Below are 16,729 nucleotides of genomic sequence, written 5' to 3'. Positions count from 1 at the left end.
ATGTCTAGAGTGCCATCTTTTATAATCGCTTTTCGGCAGTTTCTCGTATTGATGACTTCTTCCATAATTGCACAGACAAAACCCTCGGTTTCCCAAAATAGGTCAACAAATTATAACCAGGATAAAGTTGCGATTTTATCTACATCCGGTCCCGACAGGGCCTTGTAGAATCTGCCTTACATCTCCTTACCCTTCCATACTATCACACGATTTATGTTACGAAATACTTCAGGCTTGCGCCTATTCTTTTTGCCAAGGAATAGCGGAGTAAGACTCTTAACTACTGCAACGACATCCTTATACATACCCACATTCATTCTAAGAAAATGATCTTTAAGAATATAACGATTATGGAGGTTCTTGGCCTTCAGAAAACAACTTTATTGTTTTTATTATTATGAGCATAGTGAGCCTATTACTAACAGCATTTGTGAATTTCTTTGAACTTTTAAATTCTATATCGTAAAAAGGTAAGTTTCTTTAAACTTTTCGGTAAACACTAACTTTTTTTTCAGCACATTGGCACGATAAAGGCAATCGTATGTACTATAAATATAATAACAGTGATCTATTTAATTTATAGAATAGCCAAAAAAAGAATTGTGCTGCATCATTATCATCGTCATGATATCAACCCATTACCGGTCCACTATAGGGCACGGGGCTCCTCCCACAATGAGAAGGGGCTAAGGCCGTAGTCCACCACGCTGGCCCAGTGTGGATTGGTGGACTCCACGCACCTTTGAGACCATTATTGAGAACTTTCAGGCAGGTTTTAACCCTCACGAGGTTTAAACCTGCCTGAAAGCCTGCCGTTGAAGCAAATTATATTTCAATTGCTAAAACGAAAAGTTAGAGGTGCGTGCCTCTGATTCTTGGACATCTGAAACTTGAAAGTTAACCTGTAGTCCTACCCACTGGGCTATTACTTAAATATTAGCTCGAAATACTATTTTTTGTTATTTGTTATTTTCTTATTGTAGTGTTTATTTTAAAAAGGTTTTTTTTAAATCACTAGTTTTACGTCTGTGGCTTTGTGTGGTATTTGAGGTCGTAGATCTGCCAATTTCACAGTCAAAGCTAGGTCCTATTGCTGAGGTGAAACGACTGCTTCTGTTTCTGTGATCTGTCATTAAGTCTTGAGTTGGACACGAGTGTAATGGTTATATTTTTCTGAAAAAGTATTCAATAAAAACTGTTATCAATAACATATTGTAACCATGAGTTATTCAAAATTTGATCTTACCTTTAAAATAGGTCAATATTTAGATAGGCATCTTGTGTTTCCGTTATTAGAATTTTTAGCAGCAAAAGAGGTACACAACATATTTTACTGTATTTAAAACAAACTGTGAAATTAACTATTAATTATTGAATTTTACTGTATATTTCAAGTTTGACAACTATATCTAAATAATCAAACAAATGAAAACTAGTATTTTTAAAGGTAGTTTTTTTCCGGAAATTTGATTAACCTTAAATTTTCAGACTTATGACCAATCAGAACTTTTGCAAGCTAAGTTGGAAATCTTGAGTAAAACAAACATGATAGATTATGTTATTGATATCAGAAGGATGCTATATCCAGATGAAGATACACCCGAGGTAAGACTTTATGACATATCATAGTATATAGTGTATAAGTAGTGACAGCACAAACCAGTTGATTGGATTGATTAGCAATGTTGCTCAAAGTCGGTAACTTGATGGGTATGGTATTTAGTTGGGAGTGTTATATTATAATATAATAAATGTGAAAGTGTGTTTCTTTGTATGTCCTTTTTCACACCCTAACTAAGCTTGATTTTTGGCATTATAGATTGTTGAAAGGATGGAGAGTAACATAGGCTACTTTTGACATTAGAAAAATAAACAGTACCCATTAGATTTTTAAAACTGTTATTAAAGCTGGTATTGAATGGGGGCAAGAGCTAGTATTTTATAAAATAGTATTGAAGTGATAAAAGACTGACTAAGACACGGGAAGGTAATTTTGCATTGTTCGAGTCTATGTAGGACTGAGGTGCATCGATAATGCAGTCATATTTATATCAAAATACCCACTGACTCAATGTCATGAAAATAAATATCTGGCAAATATGAATCTATAGTTATGAAAAGTTTAATTATTTACCCACTTTATAAATTTACTGTAACACAAGTTAAGTTAAAGTCAAAGTCAAACTTTTTCTTTATTCAAATAGGGTTTTTTTTGTTATCACCATCTCGCATTGAGGTTTGAAAATATTTCAGAAGCAACCTGGTTAGAGCAATTGTGCACACCCAAGCTTTTTATCATTTAAGTAATCCTTTATACTATAGTCAAATATATATTATGTTTTCAGGAAATCAAATCAAGGAGAGGCATAGTACTGTCACAACTTCAGGAACTGCAAGATGCTGTTGAACCAGTCTTGAAACTCATGCAGCGGGATGATGTTATGAAAACTGTAGAAACCATGAGGGATCCTAAAACTCTTATAAACTTCTTAACTACAAACAAGGAGTTTGAGGTACTTAATCTTCCATAGTATTTATATTAACCTTTTTATAATTACCCCTAAGTTATAGATGTACTTTAAATAATTAAATTTATGATACTTTTTCCATAAGATTAGAATGGGAGTGTGAATATACATTTTGTACTCATAATACTATATCTACTTAAGGAAAATAAAGAGATACAGAAATTACAAATATTTGAACTATAAAATTAAATTTGGTAGCCATAATTAGATTTTTTGTTTCTGTAACACTAATATTTGTAAAATTGTTTTTCAGTTCAAAATTGAAATGATTGACAGCATGTACCAGTTAGCCAAATATCGCTATGAGTGTGGTAATTATGTTGAGTCATCATCGTACCTTTACTTCTGTCAGCTGGTAATGTCTCCCACTGATAAGGTAAGTGAATGGGTACAGCTCACATGTTTAATTTATGTTAACTGATAACCACTGATGTGTATTTACTTACAAAACTTAATTTATTAATTTGTGATTTTTTTTTTTTGTCAACCTAACTGTTAATTGAATGTCTGGCCAAAAGCGGCCTTTACTGATGCTAAAGTCTAGTTAGGCAGTAAACAGAAGGTTTTGCTCCGCGGACCAGCTGAGACAGGTCCAGGGCAATTTTAAGGCACCACTCTCCCAGCGTGGACGGTATTTTGGCGTGGCATTAAAGTCTCCCAAGAATACCAGTTAAGATACCAGAGAAGTCTGATATTAACGTTTTCTGTCTCGCTGAGGTACTCATAACATTTGAGTCGACTCCAGATCACCACTGTGCGATCGATAGGTACAGCCATAAATGATCTGCTTTAGGCCCATATCCAATAAGAACTACAAGCCGCAAAAGCAACGCAACTTGGAGGTACGCGATGACGCCGACAGTAGATATCATTTCGACCAAACAAATAGATCCTTGCGCGAGGCTCAAAGTTATTCTCAGGCGTGTATCCAGGGTACCTTGGCATGCGATATACGCAGGGCTCCGTTTTGCGTCTCCGTCAACAAAAATGAATTCAGCCTCTCAGCCTCCAGATGCTGAGGAACTGCAAAGTGGTTAAAGTGCAGTACTCTGATATTAACAATACAGGTGCACTTTTAACGAAAAGACACCTGTATCTCTGTATCTGTATATATGGACTTATCTCTTCTTTTTTTCGGCTTCATTGGAGAAAATTGAATGATCTTACCAAGTTATTTAACAAGTTAAGATAAAACGAATGAATGATTTTTTGTCCTTTATAACATGAATTGTATTAAAAATTATTGAAACTCTCATATAAATATGAGTATCACAGAATACTAATTTTTTTTAATTGTTAGGATATTAAAAATGTATATTAATAAAAATGTAAATTATATTTTACAATTTTTTACTAAAAAAACTGACAATACAATTAGATAACATTTTTTTTTAAAGAGACCAATAAAAGCACTTATTCGTTGCAACATTTTATTCATAAATACAATTTAATGGTAATAATTAATAAGTAACTTTTCCCAGTTTTATCAAGCCTTTATCTTCAGAATATTAGGGAACTTCTGATGTATCCTGTGGAATATATATTGATTAAGTTACATAGTTAATTACTTTACCTACATTATGTGTTCTCTCTTCAAGGTAGATCATTAACTTACTATATTAAATGTAGTTCCATTGTCAAATTGTGGATGGTATTGACTCCTATGAACCTGTAGTTGTGATATAGCGTTAAACCACTGCCCACAAACTTCACATTGGTAGACAAGAGTTGGTGTGTATGCACAATTTTTTTCATCAGAGGTCTTCGGTATAAAATGTCCTAGTTTGTACCTTAAATATATATAATACAAATCGGTGATTCTTAATTTGTATGTTCCTTACTCTAAACTTATATATAGTAGTATATTTTAAAATGGTCTTTTGGGGAAAGTTCTATCAGTTTCGTTTCGTTCTGGATATGAGGTGTAATCAATAGAAATCCTAACACTTTTAAAAATGTACATGTCTTCAATTATGGGAACTTTTCTAAAAAGTGTTTTTATATTATCTTAAAATGAGTACATTCTTATCATAAACTGCAGTATTAGTCGGTTTCTGTTACTTTTCTGTTGTGTTTTTGTATTATTACATGGCTTGGTTGGCTCACCTGTGATTGTAAAGCTGATCATAGTTTCTAAATTTGCGATCACAACCATTGCATAGTAACAGCTTTGGCAACGTAAATTGGTAATACATTTTCAACCACAGACATGACAGCCAATGTTGCTCTGCAGTTTTGTAACAAGAAAATGCGATATCACAAGCATTACATTCGTAATTATTTGTAACAGTGTGCATTTTAGAATGTCTCAGTAATCTGGGTATACATGTATATACTTTTTCGCAAAATTCGCACTGTAACAATGACGAGGTTTTAATTTCCTGGACAAAGTCAATATTATTTGTTTTACAGCACTGGTATGCATGCCTTACGGCCAAATCCTGCTTTGGCCAGACCTGAAAGCAATCATTACAGGTCCACACTAACTGCCAACGCGGTTGCGTATCTAGATTGGCATGTCTCACAGAATAATGTCTACGTAGACCAGTCTCGTAAACAAAACACTTTCCGCATGCACTGCAGGGATATGACCGTAATGGTTTTGGATTCATTATGTCTAATATTTCTTTCTTTTTAGTATAATTTAAAGTTCTGTTTAGCATATGAATGTTTTCCATTATTAAGGCATTGTTCTTTTTTACTTTTTCTAAACAACATTCAAGTGGATCTATTGCATCACCAGTTTTGTTTCCGAAAATGAACTGCTTTGTGTATAGTTGAGGCATTTTACATACTTTTGGTGTCACGTTAAAATTTGGTTGTCTATTAAGTGCTTCATAATACTTCTTGTACATATTTAAACTACTATTGGTCTCACTTAAATTATCGCTTCTTGGGGAAACATTAATTTCATCTTTTACATGATTATGTTTATTCAGAATGTTGTCTAAGTATTTATCTGTATAGTCTACTACCTTAAAGCAGGAATCTAAATTCAAAAGACTGATATTATCATCAGAAACCATTTTTACCACTAGACGAGATTTATCTTTTTCTTTCTTATCAACTTCAGCTTTGCCATCATGCCATACACTAAATTTTATATCCGTTAGATCTTTGTCTTTATCACCAATAATAATATATAAAGTTTTAAAATTAGTCTCTTCCTCAAACTTATGAACTATTATTTTTGCTGAATTATGCTTAGACATCTTGTTCATGAATGACAATTGTGACGCATATAAGACAGAAATTTAAAAAAAATTAAGTTTGAAATACGATTACCAAAAATCTTTGAAAGAGGTTTTACTGACATGAATAAAGGAACGTAGTATTTATATGGTTATTGGTGGAAAGGTGTTTTTATAAAGAATACTTTACTAATCTTTCCCTAAATAGTTTTCTTTTGCTTCTAAGTTTAAGATTGTTCATTGTTGAACAAGGATTTCAGCGAAGCTGCATTTTTAAAATTAAAACTTTTTACAGAAACTTGTGTGACAAAAGTTAATAAACATTAAATTCCCCCATCGGCATGCCCCATTCCAACTAGCTTTCATCATTATTAGCAACCCATAAGCGGTGGCGATGCCTCATGAATACGTTGCCTTGCGTCGTCGGAACGGATCCACGAATTTTTGCCACATCTGCTTTGCAAGAATACAACACTGTAGAGTTTTACTCTATTAGTGCGTTTGCGGTACGTCGTTGCAGTGCGGTTTCTGCGTCGTTTTCCATATATTTTAATGACATATCACATTAAAGCGTTGCATCCTTGCAACTCAGGCGTGACTGCAATGCGTTGATCCATTCCGATCACTTAAAATACACAACGTTTAAATTAAAGTAATACTTCACAGGCTTTAAAGGCACATTCTTTATTGTCTCTAAGACTGATCTATGAAACTGAAACGCTAATAGTTTTTGAGTAAACCACTGCCATAGTTTTAACTGAAAGAAATCAGATACAGCCCTAACATAACATTCAAAACTAAAATCAAGTCACTACTGTCTCTTTATTAGGGTTGTCATAAGTACTAACTAAGTAGTAAATACTTACAATGTTTTGAATTCGTTTGTATGGAAACATAAATATGCTTCTTTGGATTTAATATTTTTACCGGGCGATTCCTTATGAAATATACTTTTGCACCTTTCAACAGTATTTCATAATTCGGTTACATGTTGTATAGATAATCATACAGCTACGACGCAACGCAACGCACTTGTGACACGCAACGCACATGCGAATGGCTTAGGTCGTATTTATATCACGCTGGCCAAGTGCGGATTGTTAAACTTTTTCTTATTATTTAGCCTGGATTGGCAGCCTACGTTATTTACTCCGTCCTTTTAACTAACTCTATGTCAAAAAATCTAATCTATTTTTTTCTTAGTCAGGGCGTGAAGGAAGGTCAAACAAAATATCAACCAAACACACTTTCGCATTTATAATATTAATCAGGAAATATTTCGTGTCGATTAAGATTTAGAATGTCACTTGCTTTAACGGTGAAGGAAAACATCGTGCGGAAACCTGCATGCCTGAGTTTTCCATAATGTCCTCAAAGATGTGTGGAGACCCGTGCTTCTGTAGTGGGCCGGTCATGGGTTGATGTGATGATGATGATGATGATGTATTTGTTGATTTGGTTTATGAACACCTGATGACTCTTGTAAGAAATTTTGATATAAAGTTTCGGAACACACTTCTAATCGCAGGTGCAATGGTAGCCAAGACACTATGTTTAACACTTTACATTAGTTTCACTAAAGCATCACTTCATTGTTGCTTCACTTCGGTGGCGTCCGGCGTTCCTCACGCGTCACTTTTGTACCGTTTCGGAGGCTAGAACCTTCTTTTAACGGGAGTCTTAAACAAAACAAACCTTTCGAATTATGTCTATTCTCGGAATTATTTGGTTACTACTTCGGTAATCACTCACAATCACACACACATAAGTGCCTACACGTTAAGTTAACGATTCTGGCATTAAGATTCTTTGTAACAATATAACAATATGTACGTATTTTTTTTCTAGAACTATCTTTCGGTTCTGTGGGGAAAACTGGCCAGTGAAATCCTGGTTCAAAATTGGGACGGTGCTCTCGACGATCTGACTAAGCTACGCGAGTTCATCGACAACGGCGGCGGGGGTGCCACTGCCAGTAACATGCACGCACTTCAGCAGCGCACGTGGCTGGTGCACTGGTCCCTCTTCGTGTTCTTCAACCACGTCAAGGGCCGTGACCTTATAATCGAAATGTTCTTATACAAACCTCTGTACGTAACGTATTCGTAAAATTTTGTTGATTTTTTTAACGTATAACTTCTTTAGGCGATGCATTCAATTATGCATGCTCGCCTAGTTCGTCCGATATTATTACGGTTTTTACAAATCCCGTGGGATCTGTTTGTTTTACTGGCATAAAGGAGCCTACGTTACTCTGCGTTTTTTTAAACTGTGGAAAAATACAAGATGAAGGTTGCTTAGGTAAAGCGTGGCAGAAGGAGAAACAAACAACTCACTTTTACTTTCATAATATTAGTAAGGATTACTGGCTCACTACAGCGCACGGGTGTCCTCTCAGAACCACGCAGCTGTTTATCACGTTGCCGGTGTTTTCGTGTGTCGGGGGTCGTAAAAAGCTCAGTGGTAAAGAACCTAGGAGTATTTCTAACGCCTATCATCTGTAGTAGAGAATAGTTGATCAAATAGGAATAATTCAAAGCTGTACCTATTTTTCAACTAAGAGTTATACGACTGGGTGGTTTCGTTTAACCTCCCTTCATTTTGGCACTGTCTTGCAGGTATTTAAATGCTATCCAGACAATGTGCCCGCACATCCTCCGCTACTTGGCCACCGCCGTTATCATCAATCGTTCGCGCAGAAACGCTCTCAAGGATTTAGTGAAAGTTATCCAGCAAGAAGCATATACTTACAGGTAAGTTAACAAAAGCGGATCGCAAATTTTAGAATTCGTTTTAAAATTCTGTACACACATCTGTTCACACAGCTTAAACTTTTGCAAGCCTGAGATATTGAATTCTGTTACCTCGCTAGCTACGTTGAGACCGATCAAAGTAATGAAAAATGGCGACATCAAAGTGCTAATTAATTGTCCAGAATATGCTTTTATAACGTGCTGGGCACGGAAAATTCATCAATCATTAGCTTCTAGCAGTCCACTGCTGGAATAAAGCGTCTCCTAACGGAAGGAGTTTGCCTATAATCCACACGCTGGACAGACTGGATCGCCATAGATGGCAGCATTAACCCAAAGGACCCCGCTACCCGTTCTCAGTCATATTTCCTTAGTCGCCTTTTACGATACCCGCGGGAAAAGGACGGGTGGCCACAACTGTATTCTAATCAACCTACACAACACCGGACATTCAGAGGACGAAAAATCTCGAATAAATGTACGGCCGCCACGCCGGTTGCCACTACCCTTGGCATGATTGATATATTTCCATAAATTTGTTCAGAACGCCAAATACTGCCGTCACAAAAGAGTGATGCTTGGAAGTCACTTCGAAAAGGAATCAATTTTGGGTAGTATTATCGCTATAAATTATTGGTAATAATTTTTTTCAGGGACCCAATAACTGAGTTCATTGAGCATTTGTACGTAAACTTCGATTTTGAAGCTGCGCGAAGGAAGTTAAATCAGTGCCAAGCTGTGCTCTTGACAGACTTCTTCTTGATCGCCTGTTTGGAGGAGTTTGTTGAAAACGCTCGCCTCATGATTTTCGAAACTTTCTGCCGCATCCATCAAGTTATCAGTATTGGGTATGAATTTTAAGACTTTTGTAATTGTTTCTTCTTTCCGTTTCCTTGAAAGGCGAGAAGTAGTTCGTACTTGCTTGTTTTTAAACGGTTTTGTTTAGCTTGCCTATACCAGTCTAGTTTAAAATTAGTAATTGAAATTTTAATCCATTCCTATTCACCGATGGATCTGATACACCCGATGGTCTGATATACTCAAATAAAAGGGGTATCCATCGAGTCGAATACAGTACACTATAAAAAATTCCAATCCTAGATGGGGTGCGAGACAAAATAACGGATCAGATAGTTAGTTTAGTCAGTCAAAACATTAAAATTGTAATCTAGGTATTTAAACAAAAGAGTTGTCAACTTTGAATCGTGATTCAAGAATGAGTTTCTACTAACTAAAAAACAGATAACCACTTACCTATATGGATACATGCAACCTTTTTTTTTTTTCAGAATGTTAGCAGAGAATTTAAACATGCAGCCAGATGAAGCAGAATGCTGGATTGTGAATTTGATCCGTAATGCTCGTTTGGATGCTAAAATTGACTCAAAGTTAGGTCACGTGGTCATGGGAGCGCAGCCACTCTCGCCCTACCAACAACTTGTGGAGAGGATCGACTCTTTGGCGGTGCGGTCAGATGCCCTGACGTCATTAGTCGAGAGGAAACAAAAGGCCCGCAATCAAGACGTAAGAATTTCTGTCTATTTTTTTATCAATTATGTTTTCTGTTTCTTTTTTCGTTATGATAGATTACAACTCTGTAACATTTGCTCCCTATGTGTTTTTTGTAGCCTTTATTGTGTGGAGTGATCTGAATTGTGGTTTAAAAAAAATTGTGTATTGTCTGAGCATACTATTGTACTTTTTGAGGAGACCCTCAGCTATTGCCCCCATGATTGTCCCCATGATTAAGACAGAGGTATTATAGAGTCTAGGCGGCATGAAACCTGCCACTCTGCCAGTCACTGTTGTAAACCTAACAATGTCGACTGGAGAGTTTTGTTAGTTCTCCTTCACATACTCTATCCTTACCTTGTAGTATGGTAAAATTATGATTAAAAATAAACACAACACGTGGGATCATTTTACCATACTATGCGTCGAAGAAAAAAATTCCGTCAGTCGGCCCGTTTACCAGAATAGTTAAACCAGCTTCCATCTGCAGCTGTGTTTCCATTAAGTTGTAATGCGAAGTCTAACTTTTATTCTTCCTTTCAGATTCGTTGGGGTGCACAAGAATTTTAGGTTAAGAAGTTTCTTTATGAAAGTATTTTTTTTGTAAATGAAGCATTTTAATAAATACATACCTAAATATGGTTATTTTGTTTTACATCCTAACTGAACAAGTTTTTTTTATTTCACTATATTAAAGCTTTCAACTGCTCTCCTGCTGGTTAAATGATGATTCACTTAATGTATTAATATAATAACGAGATAGGAGTAAGGCAGTTAGAAACCTAATGGGTTTCGTTGCGCCATCGTACAGGAACTCTGAATAGCTTGGCGGTACCCTACCGGCAAAGACGTTTACCTACCTATTTGCCACGGCCTCAGAGCGTCCCACCGGACCAGACCAGAAAAAAAAGAACTAAGTGTGACCAAACCGTATTTAATGATCCATCATTACGAAACCTGATAACAGAAGAATTGAATCAATTCTATTAAAAATGTTGATCCAATTCAGTCTGTTATCATGTTAAGTCAAACACTGATATGCATATAACAAAACTTATATTTTCCATTTCAACACATTTTGCAGGTAAAACTATTAACCGCGTGACGCCAAAGTTAGGCTTCGCGAGTCCATACTATGCGCCTCTCCCCGCGCGCCGTACCCCCTCTCTTTTCCTGTAACTATAGAAATATGCGCGTAGCTTGCCCCGCTGTTGCGGCGCTTATCAACCCAACTCACCCAACATGTGTTTGTCAGACTGAGATCTCCGTGTACCTCCAAATTAAGGCACGTCGTCCCGTGGCACGCCCGCCCTCCAGACAAAAGAGCCTATAGAAGGCCAAGAGATCTTATCGATCCAGTCCCTCAAGAAGAAGTCCAAAATGACATTGAAGACAATGATGGTGATGATGATGAAGTACAGGACGGATAGGCCGTTCCCTCATCTCCAGGAAACGTTACCTAATCGGCCTCAAATACGTGGAAAGAAGTGCTCCAACCGGAGCAGATTCGACGATCGTGCCGTAGTTACGGCACGCGGCAGGACACCATCTGCAGAGGGCACATGCCAGCGAGCCCTGATCAGCTTTCCCCGCGTCTATCCAGACGTGTGCGAAGATTAAGACGTCGGCGCGTATCAATCATCATCATATTAACCTATTGACTGGGCATAGATCTTTTGGAGAGAGTTAAAAATGAAAGAGAAAAAGATTGAGAAAATATTTACTGCCTAGTTTTTTTCCCGCGACTTCGTCCACGTTCAGGTTTATAAAGAATCGCGTATGAACATTATTTTTGCCCGGCCTTTAAATTATGCAATGTCGCTTTTGCTAAGCCTTTTAAAAATACCACTTTTTTAATGTCCTTGTACCAAATTCCATCAAAGTCGGCTAAGATTTCACCAAACATAGATAGTAAACAAACAGAAAGACAAACTTTCGCAATCAACATTACCTACCACAGTTCCATCTCACCAAATATCTATCACTCCCTGTCACGATTGACTGTTATTAATTGATATGTGTTACATATAAGGAGCATTCAGAAATTGTAGATGGAGCTCGTTAAGCAACGTTTACTGAAGTCACTTAATGGATGGGTGACCAATTTTGGATATTTGAAAGAGAATTCGGCGTACTTTAGTTTCAGCTCCTATCACAAAAGACTAACTAAGTAATCGATAAAATGTTAACTCGAAGTATTGCACCAAATTTCACTCAAAGCCGATCAATAGTTTGTGCTTAGTGGGCCAACTGTCTACCTTCCTGTACCTACACATAATTCTTTATTTCACTTTGACCACAAAACAAAGTTTTATCGATATAACTTGAAAAATCTCAAACTTTCATACAAAATTCAAGCCCCTATTTAAACCCTACTGTCAACATTTCAAGTTTCTAAACAGCGATTAAGGCTGTGGTGATTATCAGTCAGTCAGGGCTTGGAATTGCACTTGTAATGTGCACTGTATTAATAATGTGTGGCTTAACAGCAGCACTACATATTAGTCGATATCACTAGGTAAGCAACGTTGACCCAAATCAGTAATCAGATGGGTGCCCGTCTCTGGAAGCTTGAAAGATAATTTGGTATCCATCAGTCTCAGCTCTTATCACTAACAAAGAATAGTAATCTTTAAAGAAAGAATCGAAATGGCATTGTATATTATTCGTAATTTAAAAGTTAACCTAGTCCTAGCACCGAAATCCAGATAAATGTTCGTAACTTCATGTATTCAATATCGTTAAGCTTTAAGTGAAGGATTTTCTGCTGTCCACTGAGGCGTTCTGTCCTCTAATTCCAATCATATTATTCAGATCAACAAGAAATTTGGGCAAAACTTAATTGCTAGTATACCTAACCTGCTTACATTTGACGAAGTTATGGTGTAAAATCGTTAAACACTTTCATTTCCTCTCTTAAAGGAACCGAACTAAATTTTTGGATAAAAACTATGTATGTATACCTCGTAGTAGGTATGAACTTCTATTGTGCAGTTTCATTTTAATTCAGTGGTTTAAAGAAAGAAAGAAAGAAACATTTATTTTTTACATTGCGCCACACATTACAATATTCACAACACCACATATGTTATGTGTGGCACAACCTAGAAAAAAGGTGCCAGCTCAGCATTGTGCTGCATGCGCCAGTGGGAGCATACAGCGCTGATTTTCAGTTGGCACCTTGTACCAGGTAACACCACGGAAATACGTAGCCATCTACTGACCACATTTTAAGCTTAGTTTAAAAAAAAAAAACTAACTAAATAAATCCACAACAATAATAATAATAAACTAAAGTAACATATATTTATATAAACTTGAAAATAAAAACGTACATATATCATAAATTTATTAAGATACACAGTGTAATATAATAGTGATAAAATTATTAAGTGGTAAAGTAAAGTATAGTAAAGTATACAGACTGTCTCTAGAGAAAAGATGACTCCGCCACATGTTCTTGGAATTCCACCTGTTTGGCCAATAAATATTGTTTAATTTGGTTCTTAAATCCAAACTTACTTTTAAAGTTCTTGATTGGCGGAGGAATATTATTCCAACACTTCGTGGCGGAGTACGTGAACGAGCCCCTAAACGCAGCAGTACGATGAAGTGGGATGCGAAGCTGGTTCCGACTGCTTCGAAGCTTCCTTTCATCGTCACTAACCCAATTCAGTTTATTTATTAAATACAAAGGCTTACCTTGCTTTATTACGCCATAGAGAAGACCTGCAAGATGCAACTTCCTTCTAGAACCCATTTTTAACAAGTGATGATTGTTTAAGAAAGGAGTTACATGGGTTCTAGGAGGTATGTCGAAACAAAACCTCGCACATGCATTCTGCACTCTCTGGATGAGACGCTTCGTACGGCACAGCAATCGAGGACCGAACACAACATCCGCGTAGTTTAGTTTAGACAGCACCAAAGCCTCTACTAGCTGTAAGCGCACTTCTACTGAAAGATACTGACGGACCTTGTAGAGTATCTTTAGTCTGTAGAAACAATTGCGAACTACTTCTGCTAAGTGTTCCTCGAACCTCAAATCTGCATCCATGAGCAATCCCAAATTTCGAGCTTTGCAGACTCTCTCTATGGCGCAGCCCTCAATATCTATACTAACACCGGAACGAAGCTTATATAGTTGCTTTGCAGAACCGAATAGTATATACTTCGACTTTGACGGATTAAGTACAAGAGAATTACGGTCTGCCCAAGCCCCTATTCGGCCCAAGTCTGCATTAACAAAACGAACAGCGTCATCGAGGTTTTCTGCCTTGAAATGGTAGTAGAGTTGCAAATCATCTGCATACATATGATATTTACAGTGTAAGATCTGCTTAGCAACATCAGCAGAATACAATATAAAAAGAAGAGGACCAAGGACTGAGCCCTGTGGCACGCCTCTATTGACTGGCACCGGCGCCGAACGATGCACCTTACCATCCTCGAGTACAATTTCCACAATTTGTGCTCTTTTGCTAAGATAACTCTCAAACCACTTGACAGTATCAACAGTAAAGCCATAATGCGATAACTTTGATAATAAAAGTGCTGTATTGATACTGTCAAATGCCCGAGAGAAGTCAAGAAGCACCAACAGTGTGCACATACCCAAATCCTGTGCTCTAAGAATGTTGTCAGTCACATCCAACAGTGCCGTAACAGTACCACGACCAGCCCTAAAACCTGATTGATAATCCGGCAAAATTTTTTGCTTCTCAATATAAGCCGACACCTGAGAACACACAACTTTTTCTAATACCTTCGATAAGCAAGGCAAAATACTTATAGGACGAAGATCCTTTGGCGTGAGAGGGTTAGAAATTTTCGGGAGTGGACGAATTAGTGCAACTTTCCAGTCATTCGGAAAAACAGAAGTAGTTATAGACGCGTTAACAATGGATCGAATGCTATCTAAACTTTGAGGAAGTGACATAAAAATCATATCTAATGTTATTTTATCTATACCCTCAGCATTAGAATGTAACCGCTTAAGTATTTCAAAGATTACGGTATCAGAGACTGTGTTAAGAGAAAAAGTGTCCTCATATAGTTTATTGAACTCATAAAAAGTTAATTGAGAGAAAGAGACGTGATTCGATCCTGGGACATTAAGAAAATGTGCATTAATAGCATCTGCATTAGTGAAATGTGCCGGCAATTGGTTCGGATTATTAGGCAAGACTGTCCTTTTTAAATTTTGCCATAGGACCTTTGGATATTTAAGCTTACTGTTAATGTTTTGTTTAAAAAAAGAACATTTCTCATTATGTATAGCCTCCACAGCCAAATGCTTGTATTGTTTATAAGATGTTTTATTAACGTCTGATTTATCATACCGCCACCGAATATGCGCATCATCTCGCAATTTCATCATAAGTTTTACGTTAGATGTAATCCAAGGACTGTATCTCTCTCTGAAAACTCTTGTTTTTTTTGGTGCATGTTTATCAAACAATTCATTTAAACAATTATTAAAAACCGATAGCATGTCATTGACGCAGTCCGCAGACGAAACGTCAACCCATGGTATAGCATCGAGATCCCTATTAAAAGTATCCATGCATACACTCTTAAGAGGCCTGTACACAACAGTTTTTGGGCGAATTTTTCTCTTCTTGATACACAAAACACAGTCTAGAAGGGCGTGACTACTCAAAGACGGGATAGATGTTACATTTACACTTCTAACAGGGAGATCCGTAACTATAATATCTATAAGTGTTTCACTAGAATCAGTAAAATGTGTCGGGGAAGTAATTAATTGTGTCAATTGCAAATAATTAAAAAAGTCTGTCAGCTTAATGCTTTTAGTTTCATTACTGTTCAATAAGTTAATATTAAAATCTCCTAGCAGTATAATATGCTCATAGCTAGACAATGCCTGAATAGTATCTGTAAGGACGTCCAAGAAAAGATCAACATTTAACCACGGGGGCCTGTAGGCTGTACCAATAGCAATATTAAGCGAGTTGACGGCGAGACCTAGCCACATTTGCTCAACAGTTTCGTGCCTGGGGAACGGACAGGGCCTCAACTTGAGTCCCTTTCTGATATAAAAACCAACGCCTCCACCACGGCCACTGCGCACTGTGACCGGACGAGGAATATGCAAAAGTCTATAGTCGGGGACAGAGGGCGCACGGCCTTCCTCGCCATCATGAAGCCAGGTTTCATTGATTGCCATGATGTCAACCTGAACACGACCCATAGCAACTAAGAATTCATCGTGCATAGTTCCTAAAGACCCCGCATTGAGGAAACCTATTTTTAAAAAATTATTATGGTATTTCAAAACATTTATAAGAATATATTACGTATACAAGCATTGTCATCCTATAAGCACACAAAAATAAAATAATGTAATATATTGTAAAATGTAGATTCATATAATAGAAAATAAAAAATAAAATACAATTATTATTACTTCCGATCATTTTACACCCACTCTCACACATAATATATACCGTTATAATATAAATAAAATCAGGCATTGCTGCTTTACTATATTCATAGGTTTTAAAATATTCATAATAATTAATAGATACTTTTGTAAAAAACAACAATTGTGGATTGTTATTATCTAAAAATGAAAAAACACGCCATAGTCTATTTATATACAATGATATAGCCTTATCGCATCCTAAAATCAAATAGATACGCTTCCAAAAAAACGCTCAATATCTGCTTCAGTGCGAACACGATGTACGGGCGCTGAACTCGTATGCCGAATATATATACG

The 16,729-nt window shown here is 36.7% G+C and overlaps 2 protein-coding genes across 3 annotated transcripts; one reads left to right on the top strand and one right to left on the bottom strand.

Annotated features, from left to right (window-relative positions):
* Positions 1 to 1,102: 1,102 nt before the first annotated feature.
* Positions 1,103 to 10,625, top strand: LOC120632598 (eukaryotic translation initiation factor 3 subunit E). The gene is made up of 9 exons (XM_039902528.1): positions 1,103 to 1,316; positions 1,489 to 1,605; positions 2,346 to 2,513; positions 2,782 to 2,904; positions 7,568 to 7,809; positions 8,338 to 8,472; positions 9,126 to 9,320; positions 9,762 to 9,996; positions 10,528 to 10,625. Exons 1-9 carry the CDS (start codon positions 1,221 to 1,223, stop codon positions 10,552 to 10,554), a joined length of 1,338 nt encoding a protein of 445 aa, XP_039758462.1. The 5' UTR covers positions 1,103 to 1,220; the 3' UTR covers positions 10,555 to 10,625.
* Positions 3,958 to 5,979, bottom strand: LOC120632607 (zinc finger protein 808-like). 2 transcript variants are annotated; one of them, XM_039902548.1, is made up of 4 exons: positions 5,561 to 5,979; positions 4,635 to 4,882; positions 4,144 to 4,318; positions 3,958 to 4,057 (listed from the first exon to the last, which is right to left on the bottom strand). In XM_039902548.1, the coding sequence occupies exons 1-4, from the start codon at positions 5,747 to 5,749 to the stop codon at positions 4,037 to 4,039; spliced, it is 633 nt and encodes a 210-aa protein (XP_039758482.1). In that variant the 5' UTR covers positions 5,750 to 5,979; the 3' UTR covers positions 3,958 to 4,036. The 2 variants fall into 2 exon arrangements, with proteins under 2 accessions (XP_039758482.1, XP_039758474.1); XM_039902540.1 differs by having other exon boundaries at positions 4,635 to 5,979.
* Positions 10,626 to 16,729: the final 6,104 nt, after the last annotated feature.

This window comes from Pararge aegeria, chromosome 2, assembly GCF_905163445.1.
Source record: "Pararge aegeria chromosome 2, ilParAegt1.1, whole genome shotgun sequence".
Taxonomy (NCBI): Eukaryota; Metazoa; Arthropoda; class Insecta; order Lepidoptera; family Nymphalidae; genus Pararge; species Pararge aegeria.
The sequence above is the reverse complement of the archived record's forward strand: the minus strand, read 5'-3'. Positions and strand labels throughout refer to the sequence as shown.

Bases quoted from the DNA above. Each gene is read 5' to 3' on its own strand.
- LOC120632598 (XM_039902528.1), top strand. From the start codon at position 1,221: ATGAGTTATTCAAAATTTGATCTTACCTTTAAAATAGGTCAATATTTA. The intron at 2,905-7,567 runs GTAAGTGAATGG...TTTTTTTTCTAG, and splicing joins TAATGTCTCCCACTGATAAG to AACTATCTTTCGGTTCTGTG. The intron at 8,473-9,125 runs GTAAGTTAACAA...AATTTTTTTCAG, and splicing joins CAAGAAGCATATACTTACAG to GGACCCAATAACTGAGTTCA.
- LOC120632607 (XM_039902540.1), bottom strand. From the start codon at position 5,749: ATGAACAAGATGTCTAAGCATAATTCAGCAAAAATAATAGTTCATAAG. The intron at 4,319-4,634 runs GTGAGCCAACCA...TATATATTTAAG, and splicing joins GATCAGCTTTACAATCACAG to GTACAAACTAGGACATTTTA. The intron at 4,058-4,143 runs GTAAGTTAATGA...TATATTCCACAG, and splicing joins ATGGAACTACATTTAATATA to GATACATCAGAAGTTCCCTA.